Raw genomic sequence first — 17,737 nt, 5'->3', positions numbered from 1 at the left:
AGAATTATTATCAAATTCCCGTCCTAAATCGCATTGGAACGTTTTAACTGGTCGTTCGAATTGAGTTTTGACATAAGACGTAAAATGCATAAATTTGATAAATACATCAGACTTGAGCTTTAGAGGATAAACCCATACAAATTGGGTAAAATTGTCAATAAGATAACTCACCCATCAGGGGATTACATTCAATATGGTATCAGCCTAGGTTTCGAAAATAAAACCCTAAATCTAGCCTCCGTCTACCCTTCCCTTCCCTGTTTCGCTGCTAATACAGCCACCCACACCCGTTTCAATGCCTGGTGAATCCCCCACCTCATCGAAACTCCATCCCGTTTACACCGTCACCAATATTCAAAACAAAGTTCGAGTATTGGACGGTGTCAAAGTTCCGTATTCCTCATGGGTCCGATTGTTCCTCCTTCACGCTCGCGGTTACAAGGTGCTCCATCACATTGATGGAACCCCGGCGCCGGCTAAAACTGACGCCACGTATGACGAGTGGTGCGAGGTTGATGCCCATGTTTTGCAATGGATATACGTAACCCTCAGTGATGATCTTCTTGCTCGTGTCCTCGAAGACGAATCCACCGCCCACGCCGCCTGGGTTCGAGTCAAGAACATCTTCACCAATAACAAGGGCGCTCGGGCCGCTGCCCTTGAGCATGAATTCTCCAATTTGAAACTCGAATCCATGCCGTCTATTGAAGCATACTGCCAACGTCTCAAAGACCTCGCCAGTCAACTCAAGGATGTCGATGCTGCTGTTACGGATCAACGCCTCGTACTCCAATTAGGATGATGATGTCACATTAATGCGGTATTTCTAAGATGACATGTAGTTATCCCTGGCAAGAAGTCATTCGATATGGGTACTACTTAACCTGATAACCTCGCCTCCTTCACTTGACCTCAAGAGGAGCCTAGGCAGGTCATTTAGCCTCGGGAGTCGTATTATTACCGTAATATTACATTAATACAAAGTATTTTAATTTATAAGATAACAAATGCAAGTATTTTTAAGTAACTTATTCTCTCTGTTCCAGTAATATGTTTACATTTCCTTTATTTTGTGAGAGAGAAATAAATAAAGTATAAACATATCACTTGAACGGAAAGAATAATACTCCCTCTGTCCCGGTCATTTGTTGTCCTTTTCCATTTTTGGGTGTCTCAGTCATTTGTTGTCCTTTCTATTTTAAGAATGAACTTGATGAGTAATTTGATCATTCTCATTCAATTTGTTCCAATTGTCATTTAGTTATTGACCCTCTGCTCTTTCCTTGGTCTTTGTGCCAAAACGAAAGGACAATAATTGACCGGGACGGAGGGAGTAAATATTATACTCATATTATACTCGTATATTGTAAGATGGTTTTATTCCACTATGGTCATATGGACACCAAAGCTATAGATTTGAAGTACCACCAATGTCTCACCTTCTCAAATAATTGCAATAGTACGTATTATTCCCTTGAGTGTCAATCCCACCAATTTTGGTTTATTTCCAATTAAAAAGAAAACAAAATTTGATTCATTTGCTTTATGATTGTTTGGTTGGGTCGAGGAAGCCAAGCTGTCTAGACATGATCATTAGACATAAGATAACTGATATTATCCTGACTATGAATCTATGATAGGTAGTACACTAGTATTCCCCGTAGTAAATTATACTCTTTTTGTCCCGATAATTTGTTTATTTTTTTTTAAAATACATCTCGCAGAAAATAAAAATAAAAAGTCACATAAATTATTAGAGAATATTAGGATATTATCATGATAGGTATAGGATAAAGGAAAATACTATGTGTATAATGATAACATCCTAATATTTTGAATGATTGAGATAAAGACAGACAAGCAGTAATAATTTACATGCGGTCATGCGGATTGAGGAAGATGTTAGTTAACGAGAGTACAAATTATTGTTTAAGAAAGAGATACAGTAATACTTCACTCGTTTTACCCTTTACAAAAAAAAATATGGCGTTGTTTGGTAAACGACATATTGGCCAATTTTTAGCATATTTAAGGGTTTTAGCATGTTTGACCAACCAATATGCTAATTTTAGTGTTTGGTAAACATCATATTGAAACAGCATATTTGGGGTCAAAATGTTATTTTAGAATATGTTGCTTACCCCAGCATATTGGTTAGCATATTGTAAAATAAGAAATTTTTCTCCATTTTACAAAGAAAACTAACAATCTACTAATCGTAATCTGCCAATTACCAAACACTCAAATTAATTCTGCTAATTATAATATGCTAGTCAAACCTTCTGATAAAATCTGTCATTTATAATCTGTTTTTACAATTTGCATATGCTGAAATTAATCCGCTGTTTACTAAACAGGGCCTATATATATTTAGCTGGTTTTAGATATAAAACAGAAATCTCCAATTGTCCGAGACTAGTTTACTAGGGTGTAAAATAATATGGAAATATTTTCGGAATATTTTCTAGTTTTATAAGAATTAATCTGGAAATATTTTCTACATTTAAAAACAATAGAATAATATGGAAATATTTTCTAGTACTATTAGAATTAGAATTAGGAAACTAATAAACCAAGTTCTACACTTTAACTTCAATTTCCTAATCCTAATTAACCCCTATAGTTCTATAAATATCCGCTCATACTAATAATCAGAGATCAGAGATTGAAATAAAAACGTAAACAAAAATTAATCAATGGAGAAAGAAAATAAAATAGTTGATAATTGTTGCTGTTATGTATGTGGTGATCAAGGATATAAAGAACTTCTAGTTGACTGCATACAATGTTCCCAAATTTGTATTCATAAATATTGCTTAGGTATAGTACCAGGAAGCTTAGAGGATAAACAAGGCATTGACTGGCTTTGCTACTACTGTTCAATTTCGACATCGGTTTTGGTTGAGGAGGAGCCGTCTAAGCCTGAACCATTGTGCACATTGTTCCCAGATGGGTACATTAAAATGTCAGAGACGAATCAGACGATAGAAGAAGAGCCTCTAGAAATTATGAGGGGTGTGGTGTTGCTGGCAAGCCCATCAGGGGAAACCGTCATGATGTATGATGACCCGAGTTTTGGGATCTCGAGCGATGTGGTTAAGACGAAGGTAGCTCGGTCGAAGAGGAGGAGGGAATTGGAGAAATTGGACTTGATTGGGTTTAGGAGATCACCTAGGTTTAAAAGGCGTAAATTGTTGCACAAGTCTAAGGGAGTTGTTGCTTACTAAAGTATAAGTAGTTGATTTAATTTAATTGATTTTGTAGTAATTGTTTGGTTAATAAGTCATTGTAAATAAAAAGACATTTAATTTAAGTACCCTTTTGTGATCTGAGTATTATTATTATAGTATATACTAATGTATAATGCATAATTTTGCGATAATTGTTTTATTTGCATCATCGAATTTTCTAACATGTCCCCTAAGGGCACATGATAAGAAGTTAAGTATGAGTTTCAACTCTATTTTTATCATGATATATTCTCAACAAACTTGTACTTGATGAAACTCAAATTTTATTTGTTTTGATAAGTTGATTGTATATTGTTATATAATCATATATTTTGTTACTAGAATGAATGCCCCGTGCTAAATAATGTTGCTAAATACGCCTTTACCCAAATTTGTGATAAAGGTATACATAAAGCCATTTTAGGTTGATATAATTAGGATGATGTCACATTAATGCGGTTTGTTTAGGACGACTTGCATATTTCATAATCAGCTAGTCTTGCTTGTGACGGGCTAATCCCGTCACAAGCTTGTGACCTCTCACAAAAAGGGAGAGGGGACAAGGTGGGACACCCCCATGTACTTTCCCACTCACCTCTCATGGGTCATTTGTGAGAGAAAACGGTATCCGTCACAAGTTTGTGACGGATATCGCCGTCACAAATGAGAATTTGTGTTTCATAATATAACAAATACAAAGTATTTAGTCTCAAGAGGATCCTAGGTAGGCCATAGGGATGGCAATGGGTCGTGTTGGATCGGGTTTTGCAAGATCCAAACCCGATTCACTTACTTATTGGATCACAGATCCATATCCATACCCGATCCATATCCAAAATTTTAAAATCCATACCCGATCCATTATACTTTTTTCAAACCCATACCCGCTTCAAATCCATACCCGATCCACTACATAATCCAAAACCCAATACGAAACTTGATTTGACTACATAAAAATTTAATCTTGTATAAGAACATTTAAATTTCAAGGTTAATAAAGCCTAAATTTTCAATAATATCCACTTGGATCGAGTTCGGGTATGAATGGATCGGGTTTGGATTTGGTTCGGGTTTCCCAATAGTGGATATGGATATGGGTTTTTAAATAGTGGATCGGGAATGGGGTTTTAAATAGTGGGTTTGGATCGAAGTTTTTACTTCGGTTCGATTCGGGTTCGGTTCGGTTTGAGTCATAATTGTCATCCCTAGTAGGCCATTTAGCCTCAAGAGTCGTATTACTACCGTAAATAAATATTGTACTCGTAGGATGGTTTTATTCTACTATGGTTAAAGGAACGAATAGTATTATCCAAACGAGTTCTTATTTAAGAAGAATATTTATTTTATAGTTAAAAGGAGAGAAATATTATCCATTTGTATTAGATAAAAGATTAATATTTGGGAAATAATATAAGTTTGTTTCATTCATCAAAATATTTAACTGGTTTTAGATATAAAACGGAAATCTCCACGGAGATTAATTGAGAAATTCTTAGGTACACCGGGTGTACCATGTCATCATACACCCTACCCAATTCTAATTTCTCCATAAATAAAAGAACATAATCTTACTAAAATAAAAACTAAGACATCTCATTGGTTAGGGTATACGATATTATTAGAGTGAGAGATATCACCTTATTTAGTGTCTTATTATATTTGTATATACACCATTATGATATTTTCAAACACGTAGAAAAAAACAAAACATTTTGGTATCTTCAAATAAATAAAATGAAATGACCTCAAAATTGCATGCTAAATGAGTAAATGGGAGATCTCCAAAGCTTTTACAGTATGTCATTGCACGTAATGACATGATATAACATTAATTTCTACATGTGCGAGGTGCCATGCCAAAATTTAATTTGTAAGGCGTCCTCCACTTTTGAGTTATTGACATTTAAAAAAGAAAAATCACAAATTCTCTTATTTTGAGTTTGTGACGTCTCATAATCAATTAAATAATGGTAAAAAGAAAAATGTAATTGTGAGATATCACAAGTACATTTTTATCTTAACTCTCAAGTAATAATAGGTGAAAGAAAATAAAGTAACTGTCAATTTCTGTACTCTTAAATTGTAAATTAATATGCGAATTTGATGGAGTTTATTATTAAATTTGTTTTCAGTACTTGAAGGAGATTGTCTAACTATCAACAAGAATTAGTTCTAACACAATATTTCCATTACGCTTGATATTGATTCTTAAGTCTTGAGTCATGACTACAAAGAAAGACCTTATAATCAGTGGCAGAGCCAGGAACTGATCCTAGCAGGAGCAAAAGGGAAATAGTCAAAGGAATCTCGAAAAAAGTTGGAAAATAAACCAAAAACTTTGAAATTCGGACCGCCAACAGGAGCGAGCGCCTCTACTAGGCTGCTAGCCCCCCTTGCTCCCGCACTGCTTATAACTATTCTTTTGAATTGAAAATTAATAAACTAAATTAAACAAGGCAAGATAAAATTAAGGGATCCAAAAGAACTAGTCTTAAACCTCTGAGTCTCTAAGTTTGTAACTGATAGAATATATTGTAAATATTCATTAGTTTACATGTTATTCTGTCAACCCCTGTCCCGTCCCCTGCCCAGAATACGAGACAGCCTACCCACCCCAAGGCCACCACTCGTAGTGCTCATGGGATTGTTAAGCCAAACCACTGGTATTCTGAAACCGAGTACGATTTAAGTCACACCGTAGTCCTTTCACCCATTCCCCGTGATCCCGTGTCTGCTATCCGTGACTCAAATTGGAAAATGGCTATGGATGACGAATACAATGCTCTTATTGACAATAAGACGTGGGATTTGGTTCCTAGACCACCGAATGTTAATGTTATTCGTTCTATGTGGATTTTTAGACATAAATTTCATTCTGACGGTTCCTTTGAAAGATACAAAGCACGTCTTGTAGGTGATGGAAAAACACAGCAAGTTGGAGTCGATTGTGGCGAAACTTTTAGCCCCGTGGTTAAGCCTTCCACTATTCGTACGGTTCTAAGTCTTGCTTTATCCAAATCTTGGTCCATCAATCAACTTGACGTCAAAAATGCATTTCTTCATGGTGCCCTTAATGAAACGGTTTATATGTATCAACCAACTGGTTATCGAGACAAATCCCGGCCTGATTATGTGTGCTTACTTAAGAAGTCCCTCTATGGTCTTAAGCAAGCTCCGCGTGCATGGTATAAGCGTTTTGCAGATTTTATTGCTCTCATGGGTTTTTCACATAGCAAAGTGGATCATTCTCTTTTTATTCTTCGACAAGGTAATGACGTGGCTTACTTACTTCTTTATGTCGACGATATTATATTAACTTGTTCCACCGAGTCTCTCCGTTTAACCATCATGAAAAAGCTACAGTCCGAGTTCGCAACGAAGGACCTTGGTCCTCTAAGCTTCTTCCTCGGCATTGCTGTTCAGCGTACCAAAACAGGTCTCTTTTTGTCTCAAACTAAGTATGCCGAAGATATTGTAAACCGTGCTGGTATGTCATCTTGCAAACCAGCAGCAACTCCTGTTGATACAAAGCCCAAGCTTAGTGCTACAACCAGTGACATTCCTTGCTCCGATCCCAAGCTTTATCGAAGTCTCGCCGGTGCTCTTCAGTACCTTACCTTCACGAGACCGGACATCTCGTATGCGGTTCAGCAAGTATGTTTGTTTATGCACAATCCTATGGAGTCTCACATGGGTGCTTTAAAACGGGTCATTCGTTATGTACAGGGGAGTCTTGCTCGCGGTTTGTGGCTTCGCAAATCAGCTCCTGACCACCTCACGGCCTACACGGATGCCGATTGGGGTGGCTGCCCGGACACAAGACGATCTACTTCAGGTTATTGTGTTTTTCTCGGGGATAATTTAATCTCTTGGGCGTCCAAACGCCAACCTACATTGTCACGTTCTAGTGCTGAATCGGAATACCGGGGTGTTGCTAACGTAGTTGCCGAGTCGTGTTGGCTTCGAAACTTATTGGTCGAGCTTCATGTTCCAATGACTAAGGCTACACTCGTTTATTGTGACAATGTTAATGCTATTTATTTATCAGGAAATCCCGTTCAACATCAGCGCACCAAACACATCGAGATGGATATTCATTTTGTGCGAGAAAAGGTTGAGCGTGGCGAGGTTCGTGTTCATCATATTTCTTCCCGATTTCAAATTGCGGACATTTTTACGAAGGGTCTTCCTTTGATACTCTTTGATGATTTTCGAGACAGTCTCAACGTCCGTCTTCCTCCCGTTTCGACTGCGGGGGTCTGATAGAATATATTGTAAATATTCATTAGTTTACATGTTATTCTGTAATTATCTAGTTTCCTAACTTGTAGATAATTAGTTTGATTTAGTTCCTAAATTATAGGATCCTAACTTGTATTTATACGTTAATTCATGATTAATGAAAGGCAACCATTATTCTCCTTTAGTAACACATGATTTCCATTTTGTTTCATGGCCGCTAATCTCGTCATTTCCACTCTTCTTCGACCCCATCTTTTAAACTGAAACCGTTCAAACTAAAATAAGGAATCAAAATTAACCAAGCTAAATCAAACTTATACACTAGAAACTAAACTTAACTAGTCCAAATTTATAAAAATTTAACTAAACTAATCTAAAATTATAAAATCCGGAAATTAAATGGAGTATAAAAGAACATAGACTTCCTCACTCTCCAGCCCTACTAAAATTTTAATAAACCCTACATATTTTCGATTCCACTCAATGTGAAGAATCAAATATAGGTCTTTTACATCGGAGAAATAGAGAAGAGTGATCTAGCTTATAACTCAAGGGACTACTCCTCCCATTGCCAATTGGTTTTGGGATGGAACCCCTTTAAACTTGTAAATTGGACACTATCTCCTCCTCGACGGGCGCGGCCTAGGCCCATGTGCGCTCTAACACTCGATAACATCATCTCATTTTCGGGGTCATGCATTCACCACTAAACTTAACAAAATTGACCCGACCCAAACTGAGAACCCGTACTTGCCTCGAACTCAATTAATCCAACCCTATATGATCTGACTCAAATATTTATTATTGTAAACTGACTATCAGATAACTTAAAAGTAAATATCCCAAACCGAAATGACCAGAACCTAACCCGTTTGCCAAAGTCTATTCCCCCTCATCCCTCCTCATTCCCTCAGTCCTCACTTCACTAGTTCACTCTCACAAGTCACACTTCACACACTCTCACAAGTCATAATCATGTCTTCCAAAACACAATCCCACCAGCTAAGCAACGGCCTTATCGTCTCCGGCGACCCTACCACCACCGACCACCCATCCAACCACCGCACGCCCTCCTTCTCTCTCTCCACCCTCTCCCTCACCCCTCCTTCTCGGCCCCCCTCTCAGCCCAACTCCGGATCCGGCCCACAACCAGCCCAACTCCACCCAACCGGCCTCATCACCTCCGGCCCACTCCCCTCCCCTACTACCCCTTCCCACCCACCCGACCCAAATACCGTAAAACCGGTATACGGGTCGGAAGTGACAAACATGGGGAAAGACCCAGTTCGGGTTGGGTATATGTCTAGAGGGATAATGTGGGTATTTGGGGTGCTGTTGTTAATGGGGTTGTTGCTTGGTGTGTTTCTGACGGTTACTGTTAAGAAAGTTGTTATCTTGGTTGTTGTTGTGTCGGTTTCGGGTTCGGGCTTGGTTTGGTTGGGATGGAATTGTTTGTGGAGGAAGAGGGTAGTTTTGGGATTTGTTAATAGGTTTAGTGAGACTGAGCTTAGAGGTGCTGTTGATGGTCAATTTGTCAAGGTTACTGGGGTAATTTCTAATTTTACTGTTTCTTGTGGTTTGATTATGTTGTTGTGGTGAATTCTGATTGATAATTTCTAATTTTACTGTTTCTAGTGGTTTGATTATGTTGTTGTGGTGAATTGTGATTGATTTGATGAGGAATTTTGTACCATGTTATCGTACATTAAGCCAATATTGGATTTGTGAGTGTTTTCTGTAAATGACTAGAATTGATGGAGAATAGAAAAGGAAGGTTCTCGTTGGCTAGGGTGTACGATAATATGGTGTACTCGGTGTATGAATTTTTCCTAGTGTTATGTGTAGATTACTACTTTCTATTTTTAGTAAGCTGTAAGATTGGTGGTATGGCATTGTGTTTTGGTTTTGATTATGTTGTTGTTGTGATTGATTAGATGAGGAATTTTGTACCATGTTATCGTACACCTAGCCAATGACGGTATTGTATTTGAGAGTGTTTTCCGTAAATAACTAAGTTGAATCCATGGAGAATGGTAAAGAGAGTTGTCATTGGCTAGGGTGTATGATAATGTGGTGTACTCGGTGTAGGAATTTTTTCCTAGTGTTGTATGTAGATTATCATTTTCTATTTTTAGTAAGTTGTGAGATTGGTGGTATGAGGATGAGCAATGTGGTAATTTCAATCTTTCTTGTGGTTTGTAACTTTGTATATGCTTGTATTGTGATTGATTTGCTGAGAAATTCGGTACCATGTCATCGTACACTAAGCCAATGACAATATTAGATTTGAGAGTGTTTTTGGTAAATAACCAAGTTGAATTGATGGAGAATGGAAGAGGAGAGTTGTCATTGGCTAATGTGTACGATAATGTGGTGTATTCGCCTATTCGGTTTATCTAGGAATTTTTCCTAGTGTTGTATGTAGATTATTAGAGTAAGTTGTGAGATTGTTGCTTTGGTGGTATAGGGATGAGCTGTGTGGGAATGTAGGTTGTGTGATTGTGTTGCAGTTAGAACAGTATGATATTCGTACTTTTGGAACATTAATTTGGGAGCAGATCTAGGAGCTCGAGTTAGCTAATGAGCCAGGATTTGAAGGTTAACGGGTCTAGAAAAAAGACTGGACATTTCAAGTCCAAGATATGTGAACTTTTATGGTTTTGGGAGGCGACAGTCCATGATTAGTTTAGACTGAAGTGAGCAATGAGGTTTCTTAGGATTACAACCTGCAATGAAAAATTCTTGAATGTGTTGCAATGTTGCATAGAGTAGCTCAAGTGGGTATTTTTTTTTATAAGCCCTCATGTTTTTAATACTCGGAAATTCTTTTGCGATTGCAGGTTGTTACTTGTGGTAGTATACCTCTTGAATCATCCTTTCAAAGGGTGCCAAGGTGTGTATATGTATCAACAGAGTTGTACGAGTACAAAGGATGGGGTGGAACGTCTGCAAATCCCAAACATCGTTGTTTCTCTTGGGGAAGAAGGTACTCGGAGGTCAGTCCATTCTTCTCTTTGTAATGTCGGGTGTAAAACTGAAGCAACCAACTTGAGTAGCTTGCAGTAGCTGTTGACGAGTAACAGAAAATAAAAACTTCAATGTGTACTCAAACTCACAATGCAGGACTCTTGTTTGAGAATTGAGTCTAATCAAGTCCAATTTTCTAAAGATTAACATCAGCTGCTAATTTGACTGTAGAGTCGAGTTATGTGTTGATTTGACGGTAGGGTTTAGGCTTAGTTAGTAAAGTTATCGAGCGCTGATATTAGTGGCTTCGGTTTGAACCCATCCTGCATCAAAATCGCTCTTTTGACTACCAGAAAATGTTAACTGTAGTACTGCTTGTGTTGAATGTGTTAGTTTATAATTATCTTATCGAATTTGAAGCCAATCGCCTCGTTTATGTAATTGGCAGAGATATGTGGCTGATTTCTATGTATCAGACTCCCAGTCTGGATTAAGAGCCCTAGTGAAAAGTGGTTATGGAGCTAAGGTGGCTCCCCTCGTCAAGCCTTCAACTGTTGTTGACATAACCAAAGAGAAACGAGACTTGTCTCCAAACTTTTCGCAATGGTTAGCTGATAGAAGCCTCTCCAGTGATGATCGAATAATGCGCCTAAAAGAAGGGTAATGGCATTACTCCTTTGCATGGTACTGTCAAATTGTATACCCCACCCTTTCACATGCATCATGTCGGTCTTGCCAATCGGAGAAATAAAATGCATGTGAGAGGGTGGAGTGATACTACCCCATTAACCTTTCAGAAGAAACTAGGCGGTTTGAGGAATCCGTTTTTTATTTCTGTTCTGTTTTCCCTTGCTCGCTCATTCAGATATGTTAAAGAAGGTAGCACAGTCAGTGTGATGGGAGTTGTCAGACGCCACGAGAATATTGTCATGATCGTGCCACCAGCCGAACCTGTTTCAACAGGGTTCCAATGGTTGCGTTGCCTACTACCAATGTACATTGAAGGCTTAATATTGCATTCTGATGATAATCAAACCTCTGAAGAAGTGATTCCTGTGTAGATGGAAGTCGTTTTCTACAAGGACAGTCGATCACAGAGTAAGTATCTAATATATCATCCTCATTGTGTTTATAGTCGGATCAAAGGGAGAACGAGATTCCATGGTCGCCTACGTATATTTTTCTACTCGTTATCTTTCTGTACTGTACATAAGCTACGACCTGCCTCTAGGGTTTTGTTTTTCAGTACGCGTTTTTGCTAACAAGCTCTATTGTTAGTTGTTAGTCGGAGGGTTGAAGACCCAACAGACTGACATTTGAGTATTGATTATGAATTAAGATTAAGAAATGAAGTTTTCTATTTATGCTGTGTTCCCTTGTGCTAAAATGGCGGAACTGCGAAAGTAGTAACAGATGCACACGAGTTTTGAACCTTGGTTTAAGCTGATCTAACAAGCTAATATGCTGAAAGTTGTAGACATTACTTGAAATAAAGGAATGACAGCATATCGAAAGCATTAATCCAATCCTCCCTTGTTCTGATCGTTTGTTTACCTTTTATATTCTTCGTAAGGAGTATTTCAATAAAAGTAAAGTAAACAAATGATTAAGACGGAGTATTTGGGTAGACAATTGGATCTTATGTAGATTCAAGAATATTTAGGACAATGACTCCACAACTTTGTTCCCTAAATCCAAGTCATGTAGGTCAGTGAAGTCCTACATGTTAACCATGAGAACGTGTAATGTCATCAGTTATATATTGACAGGATCAAGTTAGCAAACAACCACCTCAGTGATTCTGGAACAAATGATTGAGACGTAAGAAGTACCACTTCCTCAGGCTCAATCATTAGTTTACCTTGACCGTTTCTTTATGAGTGGGTATTTTTTAATCAAAGGTAAACAAATGATTGAGACGAAAGAACTATTACAAGACTAGAGCACGCAAAAAGAAGGCTTCAAGTATAGCAGTAGTTGGTTGGAGTAATCTGAGAATAAAGACTCGGCCCTCGGGTAGACGGGAAACGTCAATATTCGAGTGAAATCAAATGTACAAGTCTATGTAATGAGTATATCCACCGTCCTCATGCCAATGAGGACGATAGAGGGGATACGTTTTTTTATTGGTTTTGCAGATCGTCCTCCTCATCCTGACGAGGACGATAGTGGGGATAAATATATGTATTGGACTATTGGTTTTGCAGATCCTCCTCCTCATCCTGACGAGGACGATAGTGGGGATAAGTATACGTATTGGTTTTGCAGATGGGAGAGCCGTAGCGTATCATGTAGACTTCACAGCAGCGAGTGAAGCGGCACAAAGGCCATAACGGCCAAACCCAAAAGCTCCACCTATGGCCACAAAATGAAGAGAGCCACTTTTTCACATCAGTTCACGTGAGTCGATTCATGTACCTTCTTCAACCACGAACGAGCATTATCATTTGGTCTCGTCACACTATCCAAGGCGGCGGCTGGAAATAAAAACAAGCAATTATGAGTAGTATTAAGGGAATGCGCATCCTCTAAAAGGCTAAAATCAACATATAAAAGTAATGTGCGTACCTCTGAGAAACTCGGTAAACTGCTCTTTCATCATTTTAGTAACCTTGCGATTACAAAATTAAAAGTAAAAGGTCACTTTAGCATGAAATTAGAACTACAAAAAATTCGTGTATCCTCCGGAAGGACCGTACTCCTTACACCTAACCTTTTATAATATTTTATTTAATGGATTAACTTTAGGTGTAAGGGGGACCGTACTCCCAGAGGACACCAGAATTTTTTTTAGAACTACTCGGTATATTATTAGACATATATGAGACAACGACTTTTATACGCTTACCAAATTCTTATCATCGGCAATATCTTCTAGGAATAAGACGGCAAATATAAAATGTTGAAGTTGTACAATCTCATTCCCTATAGGTCCATAAAGGAGAACATTTAGAGAAGTAGAAAAAAAAAGGATATTCTCTGGTGTATCCTTTAACTTTTTCATTTTCTAAGATGTACCCTCTTTTCTCGCAAAAAAAGCTTTACGATAATTTTTCTTTTTCAAATTGACCGTCTTGAAAAGGTCTACAGTTTGAAAAGGAATTCAGCGACGTCTCAACTCGTAGTCGGGAATTATGGTCGGTCAAAGTTTAGTCGTTAAAAAAGCTTTGACAAACCATAAGTACCGGCTACGAGTTCAAAAAGCGATGAATTGCATTATCGCTAAATCTAGTTTCTATGAGCAATAAATTTTTATACCAAATTCAAATGTAGTACAAGTTAGAACTAAAAGGAGAGGAAGAAAACAAACCTAAAGATTTAGCCAATTTCATGGATGCCAAATATATATGGTAAGGAGGACGAGGACGATCTTCGTCTTCAATGTTCAAGTTAAACTTCGCCAAAATTTCAGTAGGGAGCCCTGTGTAACAAGGCTCAGATACATCAGTCCGTCTCATTATAGACGAATATTATTCGTCTATAATGAGAATTTGTGCAGATACATATCCTCCAACATGTAAATTTAATAGGAGTAATTATTTATGGAGTAGAATGAGAGTAGAAGATTATTACCAAAACCGAGCTCATAAAAAGCCCAGAGCAAATGGTTTCTCTTAATAAAACGACTCCCTAAAGCTTCACAACGAAACTGAGCAACTTCAATTACATCCCATATGTCGGTACATACAAGAACACGAGGAGCATCCGCACATAATTGATTTCCGTATACCAAACAAGGATCATGCGCACATTTTTCACTGTCGTAGACCAAGTGATGTAAAGTCCCGCTCACTTTCGAACTCATACCTTGGATCTGATATTAAGGATGTTTAAACAATTTAGGGATATTCTCTCGTGTATCCCTAACTTTTTCGTTTTCTAAGATGTATTAGATATAGTGAATGCGTACTAACAAGACAAGACTTTAGTACAGGGAGAACATACCCTCCATTCCTCGGTTTTAATCATACAAAGAACGCGACCCCGCATTATCATTTTCCAGTCTTCGCATGATGGATTAATGACTGCCATAACACGATCCGCTAACTCATTTTCTTTACCCCATGAATTTACACTAGCAAGCTTCATCAACAAGCGCGTATAATCATCCAAATCACCCTATAGTAGGAGCGAATGACGTAAGAACCAGTTTTAAATTGTAAGGATTATGAAGAAATTGAACGAATTAGTTATTATATCCAAAATTATACCTTCCTTCTTTTAGGAGACTCCATTTTAGCAACAACTTCATGAATCTCCTTAAACACATCATTCTAAATACAACAAACAACAAAAAAACACATAATGAGAATCATAGTTACCCAGGTACTAAGACCCTGTTCTTTTGGACTGAAACTGATATGAACTGAACTGAACGTATAAAAATTGAACTAAACTAAACTTAAAGGATCTGAACTGAACTGAACTAAACTTATAGGATCTGAAGTGAACTTAAATTAAGTGACTTTTAAGTCTAAAAGAACAGGGCAGTCTGATACGTGTCTTGTGTCGTATTAGAGACGGAGACACCCGTGTGAGAGTAACAATGATGAGAATAATATGGGGTTAGACTAGGTAATGATTGATTACAATCAGTGAAGACGAGAGAAATGGGAAGAACAAATTACCTTCTTACGCTGCGGAGGAGGTAAGCTCTACAAGAATAAAACGAAAAAGAAGAAGACATAATAAGTAAACAACAATTAAAACTTTAAAAGCTAAAACAACATTCACCATTTGAAATAGCAAACCACAATAACAGCAGCAAAAAGAGAGAGTAAGTATAGGAACCGCATAACGAGCTCGGATGGGGTGATTTTTATCGTAGAGGCATCCAGTGTAATAATGCTGCACATGAAATGATCATAACTTATAAGTATAAAGCCGTGTTCTTTCAGCTTAATTTCAGCTCATTTCTAATTCGTTGCTCATTTCTTCACAAAATTAACTCTTATTTCAGCTGAATTCCATTTAATTCAATTCAGCCGAAAAGAACAGAACAGGGCCTAAGACATGAATAAATAAATGCATATGAATAACAAGTATAAAACAAGGTAGGCCGGGATTTACATACAGAAATAAATTCGTCGGTATCGGCTTGTGTGACAAGGGGATAGTGGTTGTAGTTAATGTTGGGAAGCGTGAAGGCATTGCAAAAAGCAGGAATATAAGGGGTGTTTGGCTGTTTAATTTGTTCCCATAACTTGATTGATTGAGTATGGTGAGCACGAAAGTGGTGAAGCCTACACAAAGTTTCAGAAGAGTATAGAGCCATGATCAAAGTTGCTACTCCTCTTATGGTTTTCTGGTACAATTCTGAGTCACCAATACGTTCCGCCGCCTTCTTGACGCCATCCCAGATATCGTAACCTGTAGTAAATCATACATGTTAAATCATTTCCCAAAATGAATAGCAAAGCGTCCCATTGCAGACGAATATTATCCGTCTATAGCTGTAGCCGAATAGTGGCCCCTCTCACAAAATGCAAGTGAGAGGACACTATCCGTCTACAGCTTTAGACGGATAGTGTCCTATAAAGTGAGAATTTGTGATTAAATAGATAGAATTGATAGAATTGAGAATTAGTAAATCATACATGTTAAATCATTTGCCAAATTAAATAGCAAAGCAAAGCGTCCCATTGCAGACGAGTACTTCCGTCTAAAGCTGTAGACGAATAATGACCCTCTCACAAAATGCAAGTGAGAGGGACACTATCCATCTACAGCTTTAAACGGATAGTGACCGATAGTGTCCGTATAAAGTGAGAATTTGTGATTAAATAGATAGAATTGAGAATTGAAACAAACCTGGATGATTAGAAAGCAACCAAGCCAGTTCATACTTGAAGGTATTACTCGTTTTACTTCGTATACAGCGTTGAACATCGTCCTTATCTATTTTTTCTAAAAATAAATAATCTTGAGAATATCTCTGCACCTGGAAATATGAAGGAGTAGATTTTTTGGCATCATAATTGTAACTAATGAAAAGGGAGGGATATATCTCCACGTTCTCCGGATCGGATTCGTCCGGTTTGTACAAACTATGCTTCAAATCTTCCAATTCTTTCTTCTCAACTTCTGAGATTAACCTTTGGAATGCTTCCACCTTCATCGCCATAATCCAAGCCCTCAATTAACCAAACCCTAGAAATATTAATCAATACAACACGTAAAATCAATAAGCAGCTTCGAAAGATCAGCGAAAACCACCGGTGTTTATTGATAATAGTTCGTTCGTGCTTCTAACTATTAGAACGCCGTCATTTTTCGAACCCGTCGATCGATAATCGTCAAGAACGCCAATCTTAGAGGAGATTATTGTAATATACCGTAATCAGAATAGAATAAATTATATTATTACGTTTTTCTATATTAGATCTTATGATTATGTCTTACGAGTGCTATAAATACGGTACGATTGTAATTGTGAAGATACAAACGAACGATTATCAATAATACGACAATTACTCTTATGCAATTTACAAAATAGAATATTTTAATAGCTTGAGTGTAAGGAGTACCGTACTCCCGGAGTACACAAGAATTTTTGAATTCTAATATTATTATCCATGGTTTTAGGCCGATTAGGCAACAAAATAAACCGACTCGGAATTCACACCGCAATCCCTCAGAATTATACAAAAATGAGTCAAGGTACCATAAATAACGTATGGTTTGAAATTTATTTGTCTAGAGACCTTAAGACTACTTTTCGAATCTTGTTGGTAATTGACGAAACAAGTATATTAGGATTTAGGACAATGACTGGGACGAAAGAAGTACCACTCCCTCCGGCTCAATCATTAGTTTACCTTGTCGTTTCTTTATAAATGGGTATTTTAATCAAAGGTAAACAAATGATTAGGACGTAAGAAGTACTATAATTTGAGAATAAAGACTCGGGAAGACGGGAAACGTCAATTATTCAAGTGAAATCAAATGTACAAGTCTATGTAATGAGTATATCTGAAATCAAGTGAAATCAAAATAAAGCTTCCGGCCGCAGGATATCATCGTCCTCCTTATTATCCAGAGGAGGACGATAGTGGGAATAAGAATATGTATTGGTTTTGCAGATGGAAGACCAATAGCGGTTCGTGTAGAATTCACTGAAGAGATAACAAGCTGTCAATCCAGCACTCTGCAGTCTGCATTCCGGTTAAATATTTTCTGCAGTCTGCATTCCGGTTAAATATTTTCCAGCACTCTGCAGTATGCTTCTTCTGTTTTCCTGAGACGGAATCAGTATTTTCGGAGTAAATAAAATACTCTGCAGTCTGCATTCCGGTTAA

General features: G+C 37.6%; 3 protein-coding genes across 3 annotated transcripts; 2 read left to right on the top strand and 1 right to left on the bottom strand.

Annotated features, from left to right (window-relative positions):
* Positions 1 to 295: 295 nt before the first annotated feature.
* On the top strand, positions 296 to 802 carry LOC141597479 (uncharacterized). The gene has a single exon (XM_074417943.1). It carries the CDS (start codon positions 296 to 298, stop codon positions 800 to 802), a length of 507 nt encoding a protein of 168 aa, XP_074274044.1.
* Positions 803 to 8,344: 7,542 nt separating this feature from the next.
* On the top strand, positions 8,345 to 11,807 carry LOC141595924 (putative membrane protein At1g16860). Its single transcript, XM_074415886.1, has 4 exons — positions 8,345 to 9,020; positions 10,313 to 10,468; positions 10,888 to 11,099; positions 11,305 to 11,807. Exons 1-4 carry the CDS (start codon positions 8,448 to 8,450, stop codon positions 11,498 to 11,500), a joined length of 1,137 nt encoding a protein of 378 aa, XP_074271987.1. The 5' UTR covers positions 8,345 to 8,447; the 3' UTR covers positions 11,501 to 11,807.
* Positions 11,808 to 11,900: 93 nt separating this feature from the next.
* Positions 11,901 to 16,812, bottom strand: LOC141595923 (uncharacterized). Its single transcript, XM_074415885.1, has 11 exons — positions 16,251 to 16,812; positions 15,514 to 15,809; positions 15,231 to 15,287; positions 15,068 to 15,094; positions 14,651 to 14,713; positions 14,385 to 14,558; positions 14,013 to 14,253; positions 13,750 to 13,860; positions 13,288 to 13,364; positions 13,008 to 13,050; positions 11,901 to 12,916 (listed from the first exon to the last, which is right to left on the bottom strand). Exons 1-11 carry the CDS (start codon positions 16,561 to 16,563, stop codon positions 12,831 to 12,833), a joined length of 1,488 nt encoding a protein of 495 aa, XP_074271986.1. The 5' UTR covers positions 16,564 to 16,812; the 3' UTR covers positions 11,901 to 12,830.
* Between the last annotated feature and the right edge of the window lie 925 nt (positions 16,813 to 17,737).

Source organism: Silene latifolia, chromosome 8, assembly GCF_048544455.1.
Source record: "Silene latifolia isolate original U9 population chromosome 8, ASM4854445v1, whole genome shotgun sequence".
NCBI classification, from domain to species: domain Eukaryota; kingdom Viridiplantae; phylum Streptophyta; class Magnoliopsida; order Caryophyllales; family Caryophyllaceae; genus Silene; species Silene latifolia.
The sequence above is the reverse complement of the archived record's forward strand: the minus strand, read 5'-3'. Positions and strand labels throughout refer to the sequence as shown.

What these genes read in the sequence shown, in the direction of transcription:
- LOC141597479 (XM_074417943.1), top strand. Translation starts at nt 296, where the DNA reads ATGCCTGGTGAATCCCCCACCTCATCGAAACTCCATCCCGTTTACACC.
- LOC141595924 (XM_074415886.1), top strand. Translation starts at nt 8,448, where the DNA reads ATGTCTTCCAAAACACAATCCCACCAGCTAAGCAACGGCCTTATCGTC. An exon ending in AATTTGTCAAGGTTACTGGG is followed by an intron (nt 9,021 to 10,312) that starts GTAATTTCTAAT and finishes TTGCGATTGCAG; the next exon opens with GTTGTTACTTGTGGTAGTAT. An exon ending in GGGGAAGAAGGTACTCGGAG is followed by an intron (nt 10,469 to 10,887) that starts GTCAGTCCATTC and finishes TGTAATTGGCAG; the next exon opens with AGATATGTGGCTGATTTCTA.
- LOC141595923 (XM_074415885.1), bottom strand. Translation starts at nt 16,563, where the DNA reads ATGGCGATGAAGGTGGAAGCATTCCAAAGGTTAATCTCAGAAGTTGAG. An exon ending in AGTCTCCTAAAAGAAGGAAG is followed by an intron (nt 14,559 to 14,650) that starts GTATAATTTTGG and finishes CTCCTACTATAG; the next exon opens with GGTGATTTGGATGATTATAC. An exon ending in TTGCCGATGATAAGAATTTG is followed by an intron (nt 13,051 to 13,287) that starts GTAAGCGTATAA and finishes TGTAATCGCAAG; the next exon opens with GTTACTAAAATGATGAAAGA.